Source organism: Triticum urartu, chromosome 2A (assembly GCF_056163025.1).
Source record: "Triticum urartu cultivar PI428250 chromosome 2A, HENAU_Tu73, whole genome shotgun sequence".
Classification (NCBI taxonomy): Eukaryota; Viridiplantae; Streptophyta; class Magnoliopsida; order Poales; family Poaceae; genus Triticum; species Triticum urartu.
This window is the reverse complement of record NC_141874.1, coordinates 552770809-552790738: the sequence shown is the minus strand read 5'-3', so window position 1 is coordinate 552790738 and position 19930 is coordinate 552770809. Positions and strand designations below refer to the sequence as shown.

Sequence of the window (19930 nt, the reverse complement as noted above, 5' to 3'; positions counted from 1 at the left end):
CTCCTGATGTGAGTCGTACTTCAGATACCAGACTTTGTTTTCGTCGAACCTTTTTTATAATATGGTTGCATGCATCTTTCGGATGCAAAGGCCGAAGGTAATCCTTCTTTTTTTTTTAAATGGCATTGCGACCTCAGACCGCGACCCAGGTGGAAAGCATTGCCAAGGTGACGAGGAATGGGATCCGAGTCTGCATCCTGCGTGGAGACGAAGGTGCTGAAGCTGTAGTAGCATTGTTCAATCTTGCGGGCAGTATGGGCGGCTCCGACACGTCGGAATCCATCAGCAGCGGCATCGGGGCTAGTGCCGGTGGTTGCGCCGGCTTACTGATGAGCTGCAGCAGATCACCAGGCCTAGGATTGCACGTGCCCAAAAAATGAAATTTCCGGAAGTTGTAAATTCCTTCTTTTTGCGAAAAGTGATTAATACATAATTAATTTGTGCTAAATATAGAACATTTAAAGTCTATTCTAGTGAGGAATAGCTTAGAAGCAAACAGATTGGCTAATTACTTCTTACTGAGTATAGATCATTTGCTGGGACATATATATATATTCAAACAACATAGCAAGCGTAATCTAGTAAGACTGACAAAAACAAATCACCAAATAGGGAGAGAGAGAGAAGGATGGTGGTCTTTGCGATGATTATCTTTGGATGTATCGCCGTTCTTACACAGTATACGTGCACCATGAACAATTTAAGTAACTCCAATCCTAAACTTTGGTTGCTTCAAATTAATTTCATGTCAAAAAACAAGAGAATAAGTTTACATAAGCTCCTAAATTTTTGTATGCAGCTCAACATACTGACCAGATTGTTGGCGAGAAGTGGCAATCATGCACATGCCTTCGAAGTGATCCACCCTGCCAAAATAATTTATGCTATTGTTGTGCCGACTTAGGGGTGAGCCTTGCTTTGAAACCTATTTCAAATGCAAAGCCGGCTGCGGCTGCCATCATACCCCAAATCCAGTATCCGCTCATGTTGTTCAATTGCCGAGAGCCAGTGTTGTATATCAACTTCGATACAAAATAAAGATATAATAGATCTAAATAAATAGTTTTTATATGGCAATCTTATGCAGTATTTTTATTATTATATTATATTTTAATTTTTAATCATTTTTGTCAAAGCATACCCCGCAACATACATATCCGTATTAAAACTGAAGGAAAACATACAAATATATGCGTAGAATACTGCCACATAGTTCTCCAAGCACAAAAAACATAATGAAATCTTGCAAAGGAATACATCTTTTGGCAGGCTTGGAGTTTACTGGTGAGGGGTACTTCTTTTGGTAGGCTTGGAGTTTATTGCAAAAGTTCGATGTTATTGAGGGAGACCTTTTCATATTTGAGCACACAATAAGGCCCTGCTTGGAATGTCGTTTTTCAGCCCATTACACCTGTAAAACATCCCCTCCATAAAAGAAAACAGCTGGGCTTCGACTAGGTGCTTGGAACGCCGTTTTCGGGCTCTAAAAAATACACCCGTTTTTGCTTTTACACCCGGAACAGGCCCGTAAACGATACAGATCTCTGGGCGTCGTATTTCCCCACCTCCTCGCTCGAGACTATATGCTGAGCGTTGCGCCGCCGTAACGAGGGACGGGAGGCGTCGCCGGCGTCCACGACGCAGCAGGGGCGAGGCGCTGGCTATTTACAGGGATGAGAGATGCCGTCCGCTCCGTAGCCGGCGAGGTCCCCGGCGACCGCGATATGCGCGGGGTCTAAGGGCAGGCGGTCGTTTGAACTTGATGTTGACGGCGGCGAGCGGCGGCCGCTCGCTCCCTCCTCCTGCTCCAAGCGGCCAGATCCGCACCATGCTCGCGGTCACCTCTGCCCCCTCCCCATCCTTTGGATGTTTGTTGTATTTCTTCAATCATCGTTGGATGATACAGTGCTGAGACACATCGGGGCCGCTTGGGTGTTGCAATCTGACGGCGGATTACAGGCGGGAATGTATTCAGTTGTATTTTACTGGTGTACAGTAATATCCAGGTAATTTACAGTTGTAAAATTTCACAGACATTCCAAACGGGGCCTAAATCAAGCCTCAGAAATTCAGATTGTTGAGAACTCGGTCCAGAACATAAGAGGATATATTCCAACACATATGTACTGAATAATCACTAGGGACTGAGAGTGCCATAGGGGCGTCCGTATATAAACCCCGCAACGCAAAAATTACAAGAACAAACGAATTACCGAGGGAGGGGAAAGAACATTGGATTAGTAGACCGGCAGACCTCTAGCGTGTCATGTGGCATTGCGACCTCAGACCGTGGCCCAGGCGCAAAGCATCGCTAAGGTGACGAGGAATGGGATCCGAGTGTGCATCCTGGGTGCAGACGAAGGTGCTGGAGCTGTAGTACCATTGTTCAATCTTGCGGGCGGTAGGGGCGGCTCCGACACGTCAGAATCCATTAGCAGGGGCATCGGGGCTAGGGCCGGTGGTTGCGCCGGCTTACTGATGAGCTGCAGCAGATCACCAGGCCTAGGAGGGGCCATGAAGCTCGGAGTTTTGTTCCCCATGTTCACGCAAGTGTTCGCTGAAATATGCAACCACAATGTCAGCAAATTGACTCAAGACTGCTGGGATTGTAGGAACTATCTATCTAGGAGGGACAATGCAAGGAAAAGTGTTAACTGGACATACATTTGTATCTCCGGGCCGTCGCCGGGAAGTCGGTGATTAGCCCATCCACTCCGGCACCCTGAACATAGGCAATGATCTGCGCGGTCGCATCCGAGAAGAAGTCGTACGGCTGAGAAACAAACTCATTCATGAGGTTGTAGGCGTAGACCGAGAGCCCGGCGGTCTGGAGGGACTCGACGAGGTCTGTCTGGTGCGAAGTGAAATGGCGGTTTTCAGGGAAAACAGAGCTGGTTTCCACAGAAACGGCATCGGCAAACTTTTTAATGCCCGCGAGAGAGGAAGGCGCGGCATCGCTCACATCTTCATTGATCATGTACACGAGGTCGTATTTTGTTTCCTGCTTGAACTTCACCAGAACCGAGCTGTTGGTTGACTGAATCATAACTTTCTGAGCAGTTTGTTTGTTGTAGCCGGAGTCGTCAAGCGCTTTGATAACTGCATCTACCATGTCAAATCCGAGTTCCTCTGCGAGAAAAGCAGCATGCTGCAAAACAGAAATAGTATTTTGATTGAGATCATCCTATTTCTGGAACTCAGTAAGAACATGCATTTTTAGAAATTATTCGTTAGATGGCATGCAATAACATTCGAACGTGGAATAAATAATATAAATAATAATAATTTGACACAAGTAAAAACACGCAATATCATCACAATGGAAAAAATAGTAGTGAGAACCAACATAAAATTCTCACCTCTATGCTAATCATGATTCCTGACAAATCCTTATCTTTAGAGAAGTCCAAAAAGTCTGATAATCTCATGAAATTGCCTGCATTCCTGTATCTTGGATTTCTGTCCAAACTGAAGGTGCTAAGTGGGGTAGATATCTTGGCTGCAAGGATGTAGAGGAATCAGTCTGCAGCAAATGCTCTGGCAATCAAAGTACTAAACATGCGGCACAAAAAGGAATAATCTGTCTATCTGGATAACATGACACACAGGTAGGCCATGTGAGTCGATTTAGAGTCAGACAAGTGATCTGACATCTAATAGATTAGTTGTCACTACCTGCTTAGAATACCAAATGTATGCTGCAGCAGATCCTTCAATATGCAGATATATTTCAATAGAACTTACGTTTTAGATTCTTCACGATGTCATCCCAAGTGAGGTTGAAAGTAAAGACTCCTAGGACACTCTCAATATCTTTCATAACTGCTGCCTGGGACGCAAATGGTGATTTTGCAACAGTAGTACTATCCATTAAGTTAATGGATCCCATGCATACTGGTATGCCGTCTTTGGTCACTTGCACAGGGCAATCAATGACATCTGCACCATCGTCGACTGCTTTCTGATAAGCCAGATCGGTGCAGCCTGGGTAATCTCCACTGGCACCATTGTGAGAAATAATTAGAGGTTTCCCTGCATGACAAATGTCAATAGTGGTGGTCAGTTATACGAATGAACATGAACCATGAAGAAGATGGAACAAAGGAGCGACGCATACCATGATCTGTGTTGCTTTTGTTTAAATTCGCAAAACAGCCTGCAAAGACAGAATATAGAACAGAGTGGAATGAGAAACATAATCCATCAGACAGATTGTATGAATACAGAATTAAACACGAAATGAAGTTTGCAACATGCATGTCAAAAGTTAAAAATTGCTGTAAATGATTGCAATGTACTACTCCGTCCCACAATATAAGACGTCTTATATTATGAAATGGAGGGAGTACTTTTTATTATTATTAGTGAAAAACGACTCCAGTACCAAAGGAGTGATATCACCCTTTTCTGTAGTAGGTTTGTTAGTACTCCCTCTGTATCAATATCAAAATATAAGACGTTTTTCGACACTATCATATTGACATAATACGTCCTATATTTTGACACGGCGGGAGTAGTAGTTTGCATCATTGTCAATATGGCAGGAAAAAAGACTCACCAACGGCCTCTGAAGGCGTAACAGGGAAATCAGTCAACATGCCGTCAACAGAAAATGCACCATTATCAATGAACGAGAGAGATTCAGCTAATGGATCGTAGCTATGGTTGTAACTGAGCGCAAAGTCGTTGGCAAAATCAGCAGCATAAATTTCCAGCCCCGCTTTATGAGCATCATCGACGATCGAAGTGTATGGTTGCAGATAATTATCTGGTGAAACAGGCCAGATATACTTCTTCGGGACAAGTATCCCAGATGCAAATGTCTTGATAAATGTAAGATTTTTCAACATGGAACCATATGTCTCTTTGGTAGATGGCTCAAGAGTGGCCTCATCAAGAAAGCGGAACATGAGCTTTGTGTTGTTGCTAACCCTTCCACTGATGCTGGTGAGGAAGCTTGCTTCCGGCGATGAGATGTAGTCGACAATAACACGTCTCGACACAGAAAGGATGTACTTCCTCATGCTCATGTTGAACTGGCTGTAGAAACCGTCATGCTGCAAAATGGCTCATTTTCAGCAACGGCGCAATGTCATGCAACATATTGTACTGCATGCAGACGACATTGCTAACTGTACCTGGATATTGAGCCACATTCCAGGAGGCTTAAACTTGGATGCCACGTCTTCGACGGCGAGCAATGGGAAGAAGCTTGGGTCAAACCTGGGCGTGCGAGAGAAGATTGACTGCTTCACTGTTCAACATATATACCACAATGAGTTAAGCAGGTAACTAAACGAACCATTCAGTTCAAACAATAGAGGGGTCAAACAAGAAGAGAGGCATGCCCCCTTCCTCATGACAAATCTTCAGTAACATTATCACAGTATGGTAGCACTTACAAGACACTTGCGAGAGCTCGGTGCCGTTGTAGTCCACGGAGAACCATCCCGTTGTCGATACACCATTGACAAGGTAGCTCTTCTTACCCTTAGGGTAGAAATCTGGAATGTTGGTGCAGTTGTCCATCTTAATCTCCGGTAGGCAGACGCCAAGGCCATCCTTGGTCAGCCGGACATCACAGTATAGGATTGTATCGGGCGAGCTAGCAATCATCGCGAACTGGTAAGCGAATTCGCTCGAGTCGGGGAATAAGCCTGAAAATCCTCCCTTGGCTATGATCGCCGGAGCATTGCCTGAAACATCAAGCCTGTTTTTTTAGTCTTGGAAGGACCAGATCATAAAACATAAGAGCAGATGTGTAGAGCTTCTCAAGCACATATAGTATGTACTGCTTGATCTCCAGAACCTGCTGCCATGCATGTGCCAGTAACAAACATGTCTGCTAGCTGAAAACAGCAACTGTATGTTACCCCCATAAAGCTAATTTGGTCGGTCCCCATCTTCCAATCCAGCACTCTTGAGGCACTGCTAAAAGCCTAAAATGAGTGCAAAAATGAACTAGCTAACCGATCCGGCCCAAAATGCTGAAGCTATTCTACTGCCACCACCTTCCAATCAAAGAGCCGAACCAGTATGCAGCAAAGGAGGAAACTGTAAATAATGAGCAGGGATCCAGCCCAAAATGATACTAGAAAATTTCTAAAATTTCAGGCTAGCCTCTCCTCTGTAAATAATCGACGCGGATCAGACAGAGCACGCACAAAGCAAACCGAGGAAAGAGAGGGAGCCTGGGGAAATGTTTTACCGCTAAGCGTCTTCCAAGGAGAGTCACCCTGCGCAGCGGCCACGCCCAGCCAGAGCAACACGACGGACGCGACAACGGAGCAGACACGGCCGCTCCCCATTGCCTCGCCGCCGGCGAACACCACCCTGACCGCAAGCAGCAGCCCGGGAACAGCGCTCCAAGAACGGCACCACCACCCTGTCCCTGGAACGACGCAGCAAGAACCAAGGAGTCCTCGGGAATAATACGAGGCAATGGCCGTGCTGGATTTAAGCCCCGGCCCGGGGACGGAGAGAGACAATGGGATGGGGATGGGGCCTGCTGAGCTGTGTTTATGCTGAGGGGAAGAGGAATGGTGGATGAGAGGGGAGGAGAGGAGAACGGGCAGGGCAGGAGGTGGCAGCGAAGGGAAGGTGGTGGTGGTGGTCAAATAATGAGGACTAGTAGCTGCCTGCCTCTCCGTCCCCCATTGATACCTCTCGTCAGGACTGGCTTGTTCTTTACCATGCCACTTATTGGAGCAGCTGCGATCCCAGTCAGGACTAGTCGGGTAATTATAGTTTTTGTACTGCCATTGTCAGGTTCGTTCAGCCATCGGCCATGGTGAAGTGAGAGCTATAGTACGAACCATCCTCCTTTTCGCGACGATCACACTTTTCACCTTCAATAAGGCCCTGTTTGGTTTCAAATAAAAAGGTGTTTGTTTTGAGGGACTTATTGGTTTATGGATTTAAATAAGTCCTTATAAGTCCCGTCTAAACCAAATAGGAGGGACTTATAGAAATTTAAAGTGGGCATTTAGGACTTATGAAATAAGACTCTCAAGGAGGGACTTATAGGAACTTATAGTTGTAATATGGTCTTATAGAGACTTATAAGTCTCGGGAACCAAACATGTAGAGACTTTTTAGAGACTTGGGACTTATAAGTTGGGACTAAAAAAAGTCCTAAAACTTATGAACCAAACATGGCCTAAGTCATCAACTTATAAGTCGAAAAGTGAAAAAAAATGACTTATTTTGCCAAACAGACATAACTTATAAGTCACCCCAACTTATAAGTCATAAGTTGCTTCACCTCAACTTAAAACTTATAAATCACCTCCTTTTGCATGGGTCCCACCACCTTTACATAAAAAAATAAGGTGAAAAAGTATGGTCTGATAACTTATAAGTCAGGTGACAACCAAACAAACATGACTTATAAATCACTGGTTTTAAGTCATCAGACTTATAAGTCAAGTGACTTATTGGAACCAAATAGGCTCTAAAACTAGTACTCCTACTGTGCAGCGGTGGTAGAAAACAGACGCATGACACTGTTTCCACTTGACGATGCACCGTATAGTACATTTTTTACCGTGGGATGAGACGGCGGCAGTAGCACCGAGATGCATAGTGCTGACACATCTCACCGGCGCCTCGAGCTGACACCCTGGTCCCCGCGGAATAATGGCGCATCTGCAGCGTGATTACAGCCGTCACCCGTGGCAGTACGCCGACAGGTCGAGCCGGCCGGCCCCATCCGTCACTGAGAGAGACAGACGCGCCGTGGTTTGCCTTACTGGCACGCACGTCCTCGGATTCCGGACGCGGCGTGCGGCTGTCGAGCGGCCGAGCCGGACCAGGAAATCCCACTCCCACCCGACCCGCCCCGCAGCTCCTGGCTTGGCATGGTCGGGCTCGGACCTGGGAGCCGTGTGCCGTCGTGGCCCACGATTTTTAGGCAGAATCTGGTGCGTGTTTTGCCCTTCAGGTGGTCGCGGGCACGTCGTAGTAGGTGCGAGAGGCGCTGGGTCAAACCATAATCTTCTCTCCTCGGTCTCGACCGATCCGTTGATGCAATATTCGTGCTCGGAGTGGCCGCCATGAATCTTTCCTCGCCGGCACGGTTGGCCGCCGTGCTGAAACAGCGCGGGCTCCCGGGCAATCTAGCAGGGCGCATGCACTCTTGCATCGTAATCCGGTTCAAGTGGGATTCCCTCGGATTCAGCTTTCCTGCTGCTCCGGCGATACTCGCCCTTGATATGTCTGCGAGTGAACATTAAATTCTTTAATGTGGCACCTCGGCGTGCCCCGGACAGAGCTGCATCGCTGCGCGGTCTGTACGAACAGTACATGGTAGAGTAGCAATTACCGCTCATCAATCCAATAGTGATGAGGGCACAGTTCTGAAACATTCATTCATGGCCAAAGTACCGGAGATTCTATCACGGCTCGTCTCCCATTTCCCAGTGATCCAAATGGTAATCCTGTGGAAATGATTGTCAAAATGGCAATCATATACTATATGAGATTTTCAGCGCCGCACGATGTGAGGACATCCGATGTAAGAGCATCTATAGCCGGGCGCCCTAAATCCCACAAACGCCCGGGAATGGCTTGGTTAGTGACCGGTCAAAAAAAGACCCAGACGGGCATCTCAAACGGACCTCAAATGTCTGGTCTGACCGGCATCTTTCATATTCATCCTAAATCTATGGCAGATATGGGGAGGCCCAGGCGAGACTAGGTGCGTCGGTCACGTCGAACTAGCAATGGAGTCCCACAGGAAAACACTCCAAAACCCGGGGGTCCGAAACTCGTCTCCTCCGTGGGACCGACGGTGCCGCGTGGTGCCGCTCCAGCGGGGGTGTAGTGCCCTAGCCGGGCTATTTAAGCCGACCGCCGGCATCGAAACCCTACCCGTCCATATTTTTCCTATCCCGTCAGCCATCGCCGCCACTTTTCACTCGCTGTCCGCCACCACTAGTAGGCATGCCCCCATGCCGCCGGGTAAGGAGCAACCCATATCTAACGCCAGAGCGTCGACTGCAGCTCCTTGAGCAGATCCGGGCAAGGCGCGAAGCCCGGATCACCGCGGGGTTACCTCCGAACGTGGTGGATCCAGAAAAGGAGGACGCGGAGCAAGGGAAGGAGCTGGAGGAGGACATGGGGAACATTGGGGACGCAGATCTGCAGGCGGAGCAGCGGGTGATCCTCAATTCCCTCTGGTCGGAATCGAAGGCGGAGGCCAGCTGTCGTTGTCTGCAGGAGGTGGAGCACGCCGCAGATGTCGACGAGATGCTTGGGTATATGGATGAGGAGGTTATTTTTCCTACTGGTTGCAGCATCCATCTTGTTGGTTGTAGCATGTCATCCCTCATCGATTGTAGCACGTCATCTCACCAGTTGCAACATTCTTCATTGACAATTGTAGCATTTTTAATTAGAACGGTTGTAGCATTTGTTGTTGTTACTTGCAATACCGTCGCAACATTTTTCATCGCCGTTTGTAGCATCCAATTGTGTCGCTCATAGCAAAAAAAACTATGTTGACATCACTCGACTGAGACTTAACGAAGTCTCGGTCGTAGTGGGGAAAAAGGCACGGCCATGTGAGGAACTCACCCTTGTGGTCCCTAGTACATGCCACCACCACCACTATCATAGGATTTCGTCATAGCACCATTTGTGTTTGCTTTCACCGAGCCATCCTCTAGAGGAAGCCACCTCTCACATGGTTTTCGGGATTTGGTCGCTGCTCTGTCCTCCTGTGTTGCCTCCCACTCCTCGCCGAAGCGGATTGTTTTCACAACTCTTGAGGGAAGGCAGTACAGAGCAGCAGCCTAGGGATAAGCAGGAATTCAGGTTAGCTTTTCTGTTTTCCGAATCTTACCCACCTGAGAGTCCTAGTCTCGAAAGGGCGCCTTGGCCATCCAGCCTTATCGCAAAATTGATCCAAAAGTTGATATCAATCGTTTTCGTTTCTTGGTTGGTTGCCTCTAAATCTATTTGCTAGCCTTTCCTTGTACTAAGCGGGAATAGAATACTGCGTGTGCATCCAAAATCCTAAACCAAGTTGTGCCAAATGAGTCCACCATACCTACCTATATACGGTATTTTCATGTCGTTCCAAGTAAGTTTGTATGTGCCAACTCTAATTTTCAAAATGAATTTCCTTTTTTTGTGCTCGTACCGCTCATGAAGCGGCAGGGGTTGCCCAATATTTTCCATGCTAGATATGTTATTCTCAAGACGAGTGTTCATTCACTTGTTATTGCACAAGAGTATGGCAGGTAATTAATAGGGATGCCCAGTCCCGAGATGAAAAAAATTATCTATATTGTCAATAATAAATTCCTTGAAAAGTGTTGGTATGGAGGGCACCCGTGGATACGGATATCCATGGATTGTGAAAGAATGATGGAAAAGGAATAAACTTATGTTTGGGAACCGCCTATGATGTATCTAGCATGGAAAGTATTGGGAATTCTCGGTCATTTTCGTTGACAGGAAAAGAATGTCTCTCAAAACAAATTTATCTCTCATTTTAAGCTTTGAGCCCTGGCACCTCTACAAATCTTTGCTTCCCTCTGCAAAGGGCCTATCTATTTACTTTATGCATTTTTTATTGAGTCTCCATCTTCTCTTATAAACCACCAACTAGGGAACACTATTGTCATAATTGTGCATTGGGCATGAACATGCATAGTTAATATTCGAGTGTGTTTGGTGAATGGATCAATGATTGAGCATAATGGTCTAGGTATAAATTTCTTTAGTGTTGATATTTTGAAAGACATAGTTGCTTGTTGATATGCTTGAGTATTGATGTCCTCACGTCAAATTATAAACTATTGCTTTGAATCATTCAAGTCCAAATGTCCATGCTATAAAAAGAAAAGAGTATATGAGGAATATGGTAGGTAGCATTCCACATCAAAAAAATCCGTTTTAATTGCTACTTTATCATGATGGGTATTATGAGAAAGGGTTGCTGTTATGATGCTAGAAAAAGTGATTGAAATTATCATTTATCAAACTTATGCACTATGCTAGCATTCACACTTCATTAATTATTTCTTTTATCATTTTATATGATTTTGGGGACTAACCTATTAACTTAGAGCCTAGTGCGAGTTATTGTTTTTTCCTTGTTTTAGAGTATCGCAGAAAAGGAATACCAAACGGAGTCCAAATGGAATGAAACTTTCGCGATGATTTTTCTTGGACCAGAAGACATCCAGAGGGCTTGGAGTGCACGTCAGGAAAGCCACGAGGCGGCCACAAGGTTGGAGGGTGATACGTCTCCAACGTATCTATAATTTTTGATTGTTCCATGCTATTATATTATCAACCTTGGATGTTTTATATGCATTTATATGCTATTTTATATGATTTTTGGGACTAACCTATTAACCTAGATCCCACTGCCAGTTTCTCTTTTTTCCTTGTTTTAGAGTATCATAGAAAAGGAAAATCAAACGGAGTCCAATTGACCTGAAACTTCACGGAACTTTTTTTTGGACCAGAAGAAGCCCACGGAGTATCGGAGATGGACCAGGAGAGTCCCGGGCTTCCCATGAGGGTGGGGGGGGGCGCCCACCCCCTGGGCGCGCCCCCCTGCCTCGTGGACAGCCCGGAGATCCATCGACGTACTTCTTCCTCGTATATATATCCATATACCCTAAAAACTTCGAGGAGCAGAATAGATCGGGAGTTCCGCCGCCAGAAGCCTCCGTAGCCACCGAAAACCAATCTAGACCCATTCCGGCACCCTGCCGGAGGGGGGAATCCCTCTCTGGTGGCCATCTTCATCATCCCGGTGCTCTCCATGACGAGGAGGGAGTAGTTCTCCCTCGGGGCTAAGGGTATGTACCAGTAGCTATGTGTTTGATCTCTCTCTCTCTCGTGTTCTTGAGGTGGTACGATCTTAATGTATTGCGAGCTTTGCTATTATAGTTGGATCTTATGATGTTTCTCCCCCTCTACTCTCTTATAATGGATTGAGTTTTCCCTTTTAAGTTATCTTATCGGATTGAATCTTTAAGTATTTGAGAACACTTGATGTATGTCTTGCGTGGGATACCCGTGGTGACAATGGGGTATTCTATTGATTCACTTGATGTATGTTTTGGTGATCAACTTGCAGGTTCCGCCCATGAACCTATGCATAGGGGTTGGCACACGTTTTTTTCTTGACTCTCCGGTAGAAACTTTGGGTCACTCTTTGAAGTTCTTTGTGTTGGTTGAATAGATGAATCTGAGATTGTGTGATGCATATCGTATAATCATACCCACGGATACTTGAGGTGACATTGGAGTATCTAGGTGACATTAGGGTTTTGGTTGATTTGTGTCTTAAGGTGTTATTCTAGTACAAACTCTATGATAGATTGAACGGAAAGAATAGCTTCATGTTATTTTACTATGGACTCTTGAATAGATCGATCAGAAAGGATAACTTTGAGGTGGTTTCGTACCCTACCATAATCTCTTCGTTTGTTCTCCACTATTAGTGACTTTGGAGAGACTCTTTGTTGCATGTTGAGGGATAGTTATATGATTCAATTATGTTATTATTGTTGAGAGGACTTCCACTAGTGAAAGTATGAACCCTAGGCCTTGTTTCCTAGCATTACAATACCGTTTGTGCTCACTTTTATCATTAGTTACCTTGCTGTTTTTATATTTTCAGATTACAGAAACAGATATCTACCATCCATATACCACTTGTATCACCATCTCTTCGCCAAACTAGTGCACCTATACAATTTACCATTGTATTGGGTGTGTTGGGGACACAAGAGACTCTTTATTATTTGGTTGCAGGGTTGCTTGAGAGAGACCATCTTCATCCTACGCCTCCTACAGATTGATAAACCTTAGGTCATCCACTTGAGGGAAATTTGCTACTGTCCTACAAACCTCTGCACTTGGAGGCCCAACAATGTCTACAAGAAAAAGGTTGTGTAGTAGACATCAAGCTCTTTTTTGGCGCCGTTGCTGGGGAGGTTAGTGCTTGAAGGTATATCTTTAGATCTTGCAATCGAACCTTTTTGTTTCTTGTTTTAGGACTAGTTTAGTTTATAAAATAAAACTACAAAAAATATGGAATTGAGTTTGCCTCATACGCTTCATCTTTTTAATATCTTTCGTGAGTATGATGGAAAGGAAATTTGTGCCAAAGTGTTAGAAGAAGAATGCATTAAAATGTTTGGCACTAAATATTTGAATGATGAGCATGATTGCAATGTTGTTAGTATGAATTCCTTGAATATCCATGATGCTAATGATATGCAAAGCCACAAGCTTGGGGAAGCTATGTTTGATGAAGATGATATTTTTTGTCCCTCAAGTTTTGATGAGAAAATTTATTATGATGAAAGCATGCCTACTATTTATGATGATTATATTGATGAAAGTGGATTTGGAGAGGTCATGACTTTATTTATTGATTGTCTTCCTTATGAGTGGCGGTCGGGGACGAGCAATGGTCTTTTCCTACCAATCTATCCCCCTAGAAGCATGTGTGTAGTACTTTGTTTCGATAACTAATAGATTTTTGCAATAAGTATATGAGTTCTTTATGACTAATGTTGAGTCTATGGATTATACGCACTCTCACCCTTCCACCATTACTAGCCTCTCTAGTACCGCACAACTTTCGCCGGTACCATAAACCCACCATATATCTTCCTCAAAACAGCCACTGATAATCCAAAAATATAGGGGATCGCAATAGTTTTCGATAAATAAGAGTGTCGAACCCAACGAGGAGCTAAAGACAGAACAAATATTCCCTCAAGTTCTATCGACCACCGATACAACTCTACGCACGCTTGATGTTCGCTTTACCTAGAACAAGTATGAAACTAGAAGTACTTTGTAGGTATTGCTGGATAGGTTTGCAAGATAATAAAGATTACGTAAATAAAAAGTACGGGATGTTGTAACTAAAGAAGCAATAAAGTAAATATAGCGAGTGTGGAAAAGTGGTGGTAGGAGTTGTGAAATTGCCCCTAAGCAATTGACTACTTTACTAGACCGATAGCAAGTATTATGTGGGAGAGGCCACTGCTAGCATGTTATCCCTGACTTGGAATTCTATGCACTTATGATTGGAACTATTAGCAAGCATCCGCAACTACTAACGTTCATTAAGGTAAAACCCAACCATAGCATTAAGATATATTGGCCCCCCTTCAATCCCGTATGCATCAATTTCTATGCTAGGTTGAAGTTTCTGTCACTCTTGCCTTCCAATACATAGTCCTATCAACATACAACTAACCCTATGGTGTGATCCACGCGCGCACTCATATGATGGGCACCAAAGAACAACAACATAACCACAAGCAAATTAAATCAATCATAGCAATTCATCAACCACCGATAGGACAACGAAAATCTACCCAGACATCATAGGATGGCAACACATCATTGGATAATAATATGAAGCATAAAGCACCATGTTCAAGTAGAGGGTAAAATGGGTTGCGGGAGAGTGGACCGCTGTAGATAGAGGGGGGAAGGTGATGGAGATGTTGGTGAAGATGGCGGAGGTGTTGTTGTAAATCGCGGTGATGATGATGATGGCCACGGCAGCGTTTCGGCGCCACCGGAAGAGAAGGGGAGAGGGGGCCCCTTCGTCTTTTTCTTCCTTTACCTCCTCCCTAGATGGGAGAAGGGTTTCCCCTCTGGTCCTTGACCTTCATGGCATGGGAGGGGCGAGAGCCCCTCCGAGATTGGATCTGTCTCTCTGTCTCTCTCTGTTTCTGCGTTCTCTCCTGCTGCCCTTTCACCATTTCGTATATATATATATATGGAGATCCGTAACTCCGATTGGACTGAAACCTTCGCCGTGATTTTTTTACCAAAAAATAGCTTTCTTGCGGCCAAAGAAGGGTATCAACCGCCTTACGGGTGGCCCACGAGGGTCAGGGGCGCGCCCCCTGCCTCGTGGCCACCTCAGGCACCGTCTCGCATGGATTTTCTTCCGGAATTCTCCAAATATTCCAAAAATATTCTCCGTCCGTTTTTATCCCGTTTGATATGGATATTCTGCGAAACATAAAACATGCAACAAACATGAACTGGCACTGGGCACTGGATCAATATGTTAGTCCCAAAAATAATATAAAAAGTTGCCAAAAGTATATGAAAGTTGTATAATATTGGCATGGAACAATCAAAAATTATAGATACAACGGAGACGTATCAGCATCCCCAAGCTTAATTCCTGCTCGTCCTCGAGTAGGTAAATGATAAAAAATATAATTTTTGATGTGGAATGCTACCTAGCATAATCTTGATCACATATCTAATCATGGCTTGAATATTAAGACATGGGTGATTCGAAGTAATAGTCTATTATTTGACATAAAAACAATAATACTTCAAGCCCACTAATAAAGCAATCATGTCTTTTCAAAATGACAAGGCCAAAGAAAGCTATCCCTACAAAATCATATAGTCTGGCTATGCTCCATCTTCACCACATAAAATATTCACATCATGCACAACCCCGATGACAAGCCGAGCAATTGGTTCGTACTTTTTAACGCGCTTCAGCATTTTCAACCCTCACGCAATACATGAGCGTGAGCCATGGACATAGCACTATAGGTGGAATAGAATGGTGGTTGTGGAGAAGACAAAAAGGAGAAGATAGTCTCACATCAACTAGGCGTATCAACGGGCTATGGAGATGCCCATCAATAGATATCAATGTGAGTGAGTAGGTATTGCCATGCAACGGATGCACTAGAGCTATAAGTATATGAAAGATCAAACAGGAACTAAGTGGGTGTGCATCCAACTTGCTTGCTCATGAAGACCTAGGGCATTTGAGGAAGCCCATCGTTGAAATATAGAAGCCAAGTTCTATAATGAAAATTCCCACTTAGTATATGAAAGTGATAACTCAAGAGACTCTCTATATGAAGAACATGGTGCTACTTTGAAGCACAAGTGTGGTAAAAGGACAGTAACATTACCCCCCTTTTTTGGATGGGCTTCTTTGGCTCCCTTTTTTTATTTAGGCTTCTTTGGCCTCTCTTTTTTTGGGGGGCAATGTTCTAATAATGATGATCATCACACTTTTATTTACTTACAACTCAATATTACAACTCGATATCTAGAACAAAGATATGACTCTATATGAATGCCTCCGGCAGTGTACCAGGATGTGCAATGATCTAGCGTAGCAATGACATCAAAAAACGGACAAGCCATGAAAACATCATGCTAGCTATCTTATGATCATGCAAAGCAATATGACAATAAATGCTCAAGTCATGTATATGATGATGATGGAAGTTGCATGGCAATATATCGGAATGGCTATGGAAATGTCATGATAGGTAGGTATGGTGGCTGTTTTGAGGAGAAGGTATATGGTGGGTTTATGGTACCGGCGAAAGTTGCGCAATACTAGAGAGACTAGCAATGATGGAAGGGTGAGAGTGTGTATAATCCATGGACTCAACATTAGTCATAAAGAACTCACATACTTATTGCAAAAGTTTATTAGACCTTGAAGCAAAGTACTACTACGCATGCCCCTAGGGGGATAGATTGGTAGGAAAAGACCATCGCTCGTCCCCGACCGCCACTCATAAGGAAGACAATCAATAAATACCTCATGCTCCGACTTCGTTACATAACGGTTCACCATACGTGCATGATACGGGAATCACAAACCTCAACACAAGTATTTCTACTAATCCACAACTACCCACTAGCATGACTCTAATATCACCATCTTTATATCGCAAAACTATTGCAAGGAATCAAACCCATCATATTCAGTGATCTACAAGTTTTATGTAGGATTTTATGACTAACCATGTGAATGACCAGTTCCCGACATCTCTCTAAATAGATATAAGTGAAGCAAGAGAGTTTAATTCTTTCTACAAAAGATATTCCCACGCTCTAACAAATCTAAGTGAAGTAAAAGAGCATTCTATAAATGGCGGTTGTCTAAGTGAAGAGAAACAGGCAATCCAAACTTCAAATGATATAAGTGAAGCACATGAAGCATTCTATAAGGCCATACTCAAAAGATATAAGTGAAGTGCAAAGAGCATTCTATAAATCAACCAAGGACTATCTCATACCAGCATGGTGCATAAAAAAAATGAAAACTAATGCAAAAAAACGCTCCAAGATTGCACATATCGCATGAACGAAACGAATCCAAAAACATACCGATACTTGTTGAAGAAAGAGGGGATGCCTTCCGGGGCATCCCCAAGCTTAGACGCTTGAGTCTCCTTGAATATTTACTTGGGGTGCCTCGGGCATCCCCAAGCTTGAGCTCTTTCCTCTCTTCCTTCTTCTCACATCGAGACCTTCTCGATCATCGAACACTTCATCCACACAAAACTTCAACAGAAAACTCGGTAAGATCCGTTAGTATAATAAAGCAAATCACTACTCTAAGTACTGTTGAAAACCAATTCATATTTTGTTTTTTCATTGTGTCTACTGTAGTATAACTTATTCATGGCTTAATCCACTGATATGAATCGATAGTTTCATCAAAACAAGCAAACTATGCATCAAAAACAGAATATGTCTAAAACAGAATAGTCTGTAACAATCTGAATATTCACCATACTTCTGATACTTGAAAAATTCTGTCAAAATTAGAAAAAAAAATAAACAATTTGTATAGGAAGACAGTGCAAAAATAATCAGAACCATTTGACGTTCCGGATAAAAATGTAAAATCGCGCACTACAGCCAAAGTTTCTGTCCTGCACCGTACAAACCATCAAGCAAATGTAAACATCCTAAAGGCAAACCTTGGCACATTATTTTTATAATACAATGGAATTGTACAAGGGGATAATTATTTTTGTTGAAATTTTTTTGTAATCAAGACTCGCAAAGTTGCCGTGAGCATGAACAAAGTTCAAGGAGCTCTCCCACTTCAACAATGCTTGTCTTTCTCACTTTCACTTTCCTTTTTGAAAAATTTTTGGGTCCCCCTCTTTATTTTTGTTGTTTTTAAACTATATAAAAGCACTCAACATAAATAAATGACTCTCTAAAACTTCTGGGTTGTCTCCCTCGTAGCGCTTTCTTTAAAGCCATTAAGCTAGGCATATAGTGCTCAAGTAATGAATCCACCCAGATCCCAAGGTATATCAAAGCCAATTTTAATTAACAATGATTTATAATTTAGTAGTGAGCACAAAGCAACATATATCATGTAACTACAAAGTCTAACTCTCTTCCTATGCATCGGCATGTCATAAAAGAACAATTCATGCACACAAAGTAAAGGCCAATGCATAGCATAAGCGGTTTCTTGCAATTTTATCATATTGGAAACATAGAGAGGTGGAGATATAGTTCCTCTCTCATAATAATTGCAAGTAGGAGCAGCAAGCACATGCATATTATATTCATCAAAATCATCATGTGCAACGGTAAAAGGCAACCCATCAATATAATCCTTAATAAGGGCAAACTTCTTCGATATAGGGTAGTCGGGAGAATTCAAAAAGATAATAGGACTATCATGTGTGGGTGAAATAGCAATAATTTCATGTTTAACATAAGGAACTATAGCAAGTTCATCTCCATAAGCATAATTCATATTGGCATCTTGGCCACAAGCATAGAAAGCATCATCAAAAAGGGATATTTCAAGAGAATCAACGGGATCATAACAATCATCATAGCAATCATCCTTCGGTAAGCACGAAGGGAAATTAAACAATGTATGAGTTGAAAATTTACTCTCATTAGAAGGTGGGCACGGGTAGCTAATCCGCTCTTCCTCCTTTTGTTCTTCACTCTTCTCCTCATCTTTTTCATCCAATGAGCTCACAGTTTCATCAATTTCTTCTTCCATAGAATCCTGCAAAATATTAGTCTCTTCTTGGACAACGGAGACTTTCTAAATAAGTGCATTAATATAGGAATTATATTCATAATTATCATAGCAATATTTTAGGATAGCTAAATTTTCAGGCCTATAAACATCATCATCAAAATCTTCAAACTCTTTAAACATAGATTCAATTTCATAAGCACCCATAAAAGCAACAAATTCTTCTATTTGTTCCACATCATAGTAATCATATATACCATTAGCATAAGAAGTTAAGGTTTTATTATCATTAAATTCTCATAAAAAGGGAAGGTGTGGAGCCTTCATCCTAGAGCAGCAAGTATAATCATATCTCAAGCATAGTTGCCTAGCATACCAATTCAATATATGAATTTGATCCCATAATAGTTTCCCTTTTAGTGTCAAGCGGTAATCCCTAAAGTATTCAGGTTGATCCAACGTTACTCCCATTACATAATTGAATGGGGTTTTCTCAGGATTATTAAAGTAGTACATAATATCTTTCACATAACCAGCATCGAGGGTTTTAGGAGGTTCCACATCTCCATGAGTAGCAAGTACACCTAATTTTTTTAGTATTTCTTGTTCCATATCCATAACTAAAGATAAAGAACAACTAAGAACATCAAATAAAAATTACTTAGTGATAAAGCAAACAAGCACACACAAGAATATTCACCCGACGCTATTGCTCCCCGGCAACGGCACAAGAAAAAGGTCTTGATAACCCACAAGTATAGGGGACCGCAACAATTTTCGATAAGTAAGAGTGTCGAACCCAACGAGGAGCTAAAGGCAGAACAAATATTCCCTCAAGTTCTAACGACCACCGATACAACTCTACGCATGCTTGATGTTCGCTTTACCTAGAACAAGTATGAAACTAGAAGTACTTTGTAGGTGTTGTTGGATAGGTTTACAAGATAATAAAGATTACGTAAATAAAAAGTAGGGGATGTTGTAAGTAAAGAAGCAATAAAGTAAATATAGCGAGTGTGGAAAAGTGGTGGTAGGAGTTGTGAAATTTTCCCTAAGCAATTGACTACTTTACTAGACCGATAACAAGTATTATGTGGGCGAGGCCACTGCTAGCATGTTATCCCTGACTTG

At 43.1% G+C, this 19930-nt stretch overlaps 1 protein-coding gene across 1 annotated transcript; it reads right to left on the bottom strand.

The window, feature by feature from the left end:
- Window positions 1-2050: 2050 nt before the first annotated feature.
- LOC125538691 (glycerophosphodiester phosphodiesterase GDPDL4) lies at window positions 2051-6630 on the bottom strand. Its single transcript, XM_048701964.2, has 9 exons — window positions 6209-6630; window positions 5403-5696; window positions 5139-5254; window positions 4559-5057; window positions 4118-4156; window positions 3745-4032; window positions 3360-3499; window positions 2665-3148; window positions 2051-2557 (listed from the first exon to the last, which is right to left on the bottom strand). Exons 1-9 carry the CDS (start codon window positions 6306-6308, stop codon window positions 2283-2285), a joined length of 2235 nt encoding a protein of 744 aa, XP_048557921.1. The 5' UTR covers window positions 6309-6630; the 3' UTR covers window positions 2051-2282.
- Between the last annotated feature and the right edge of the window lie 13300 nt (window positions 6631-19930).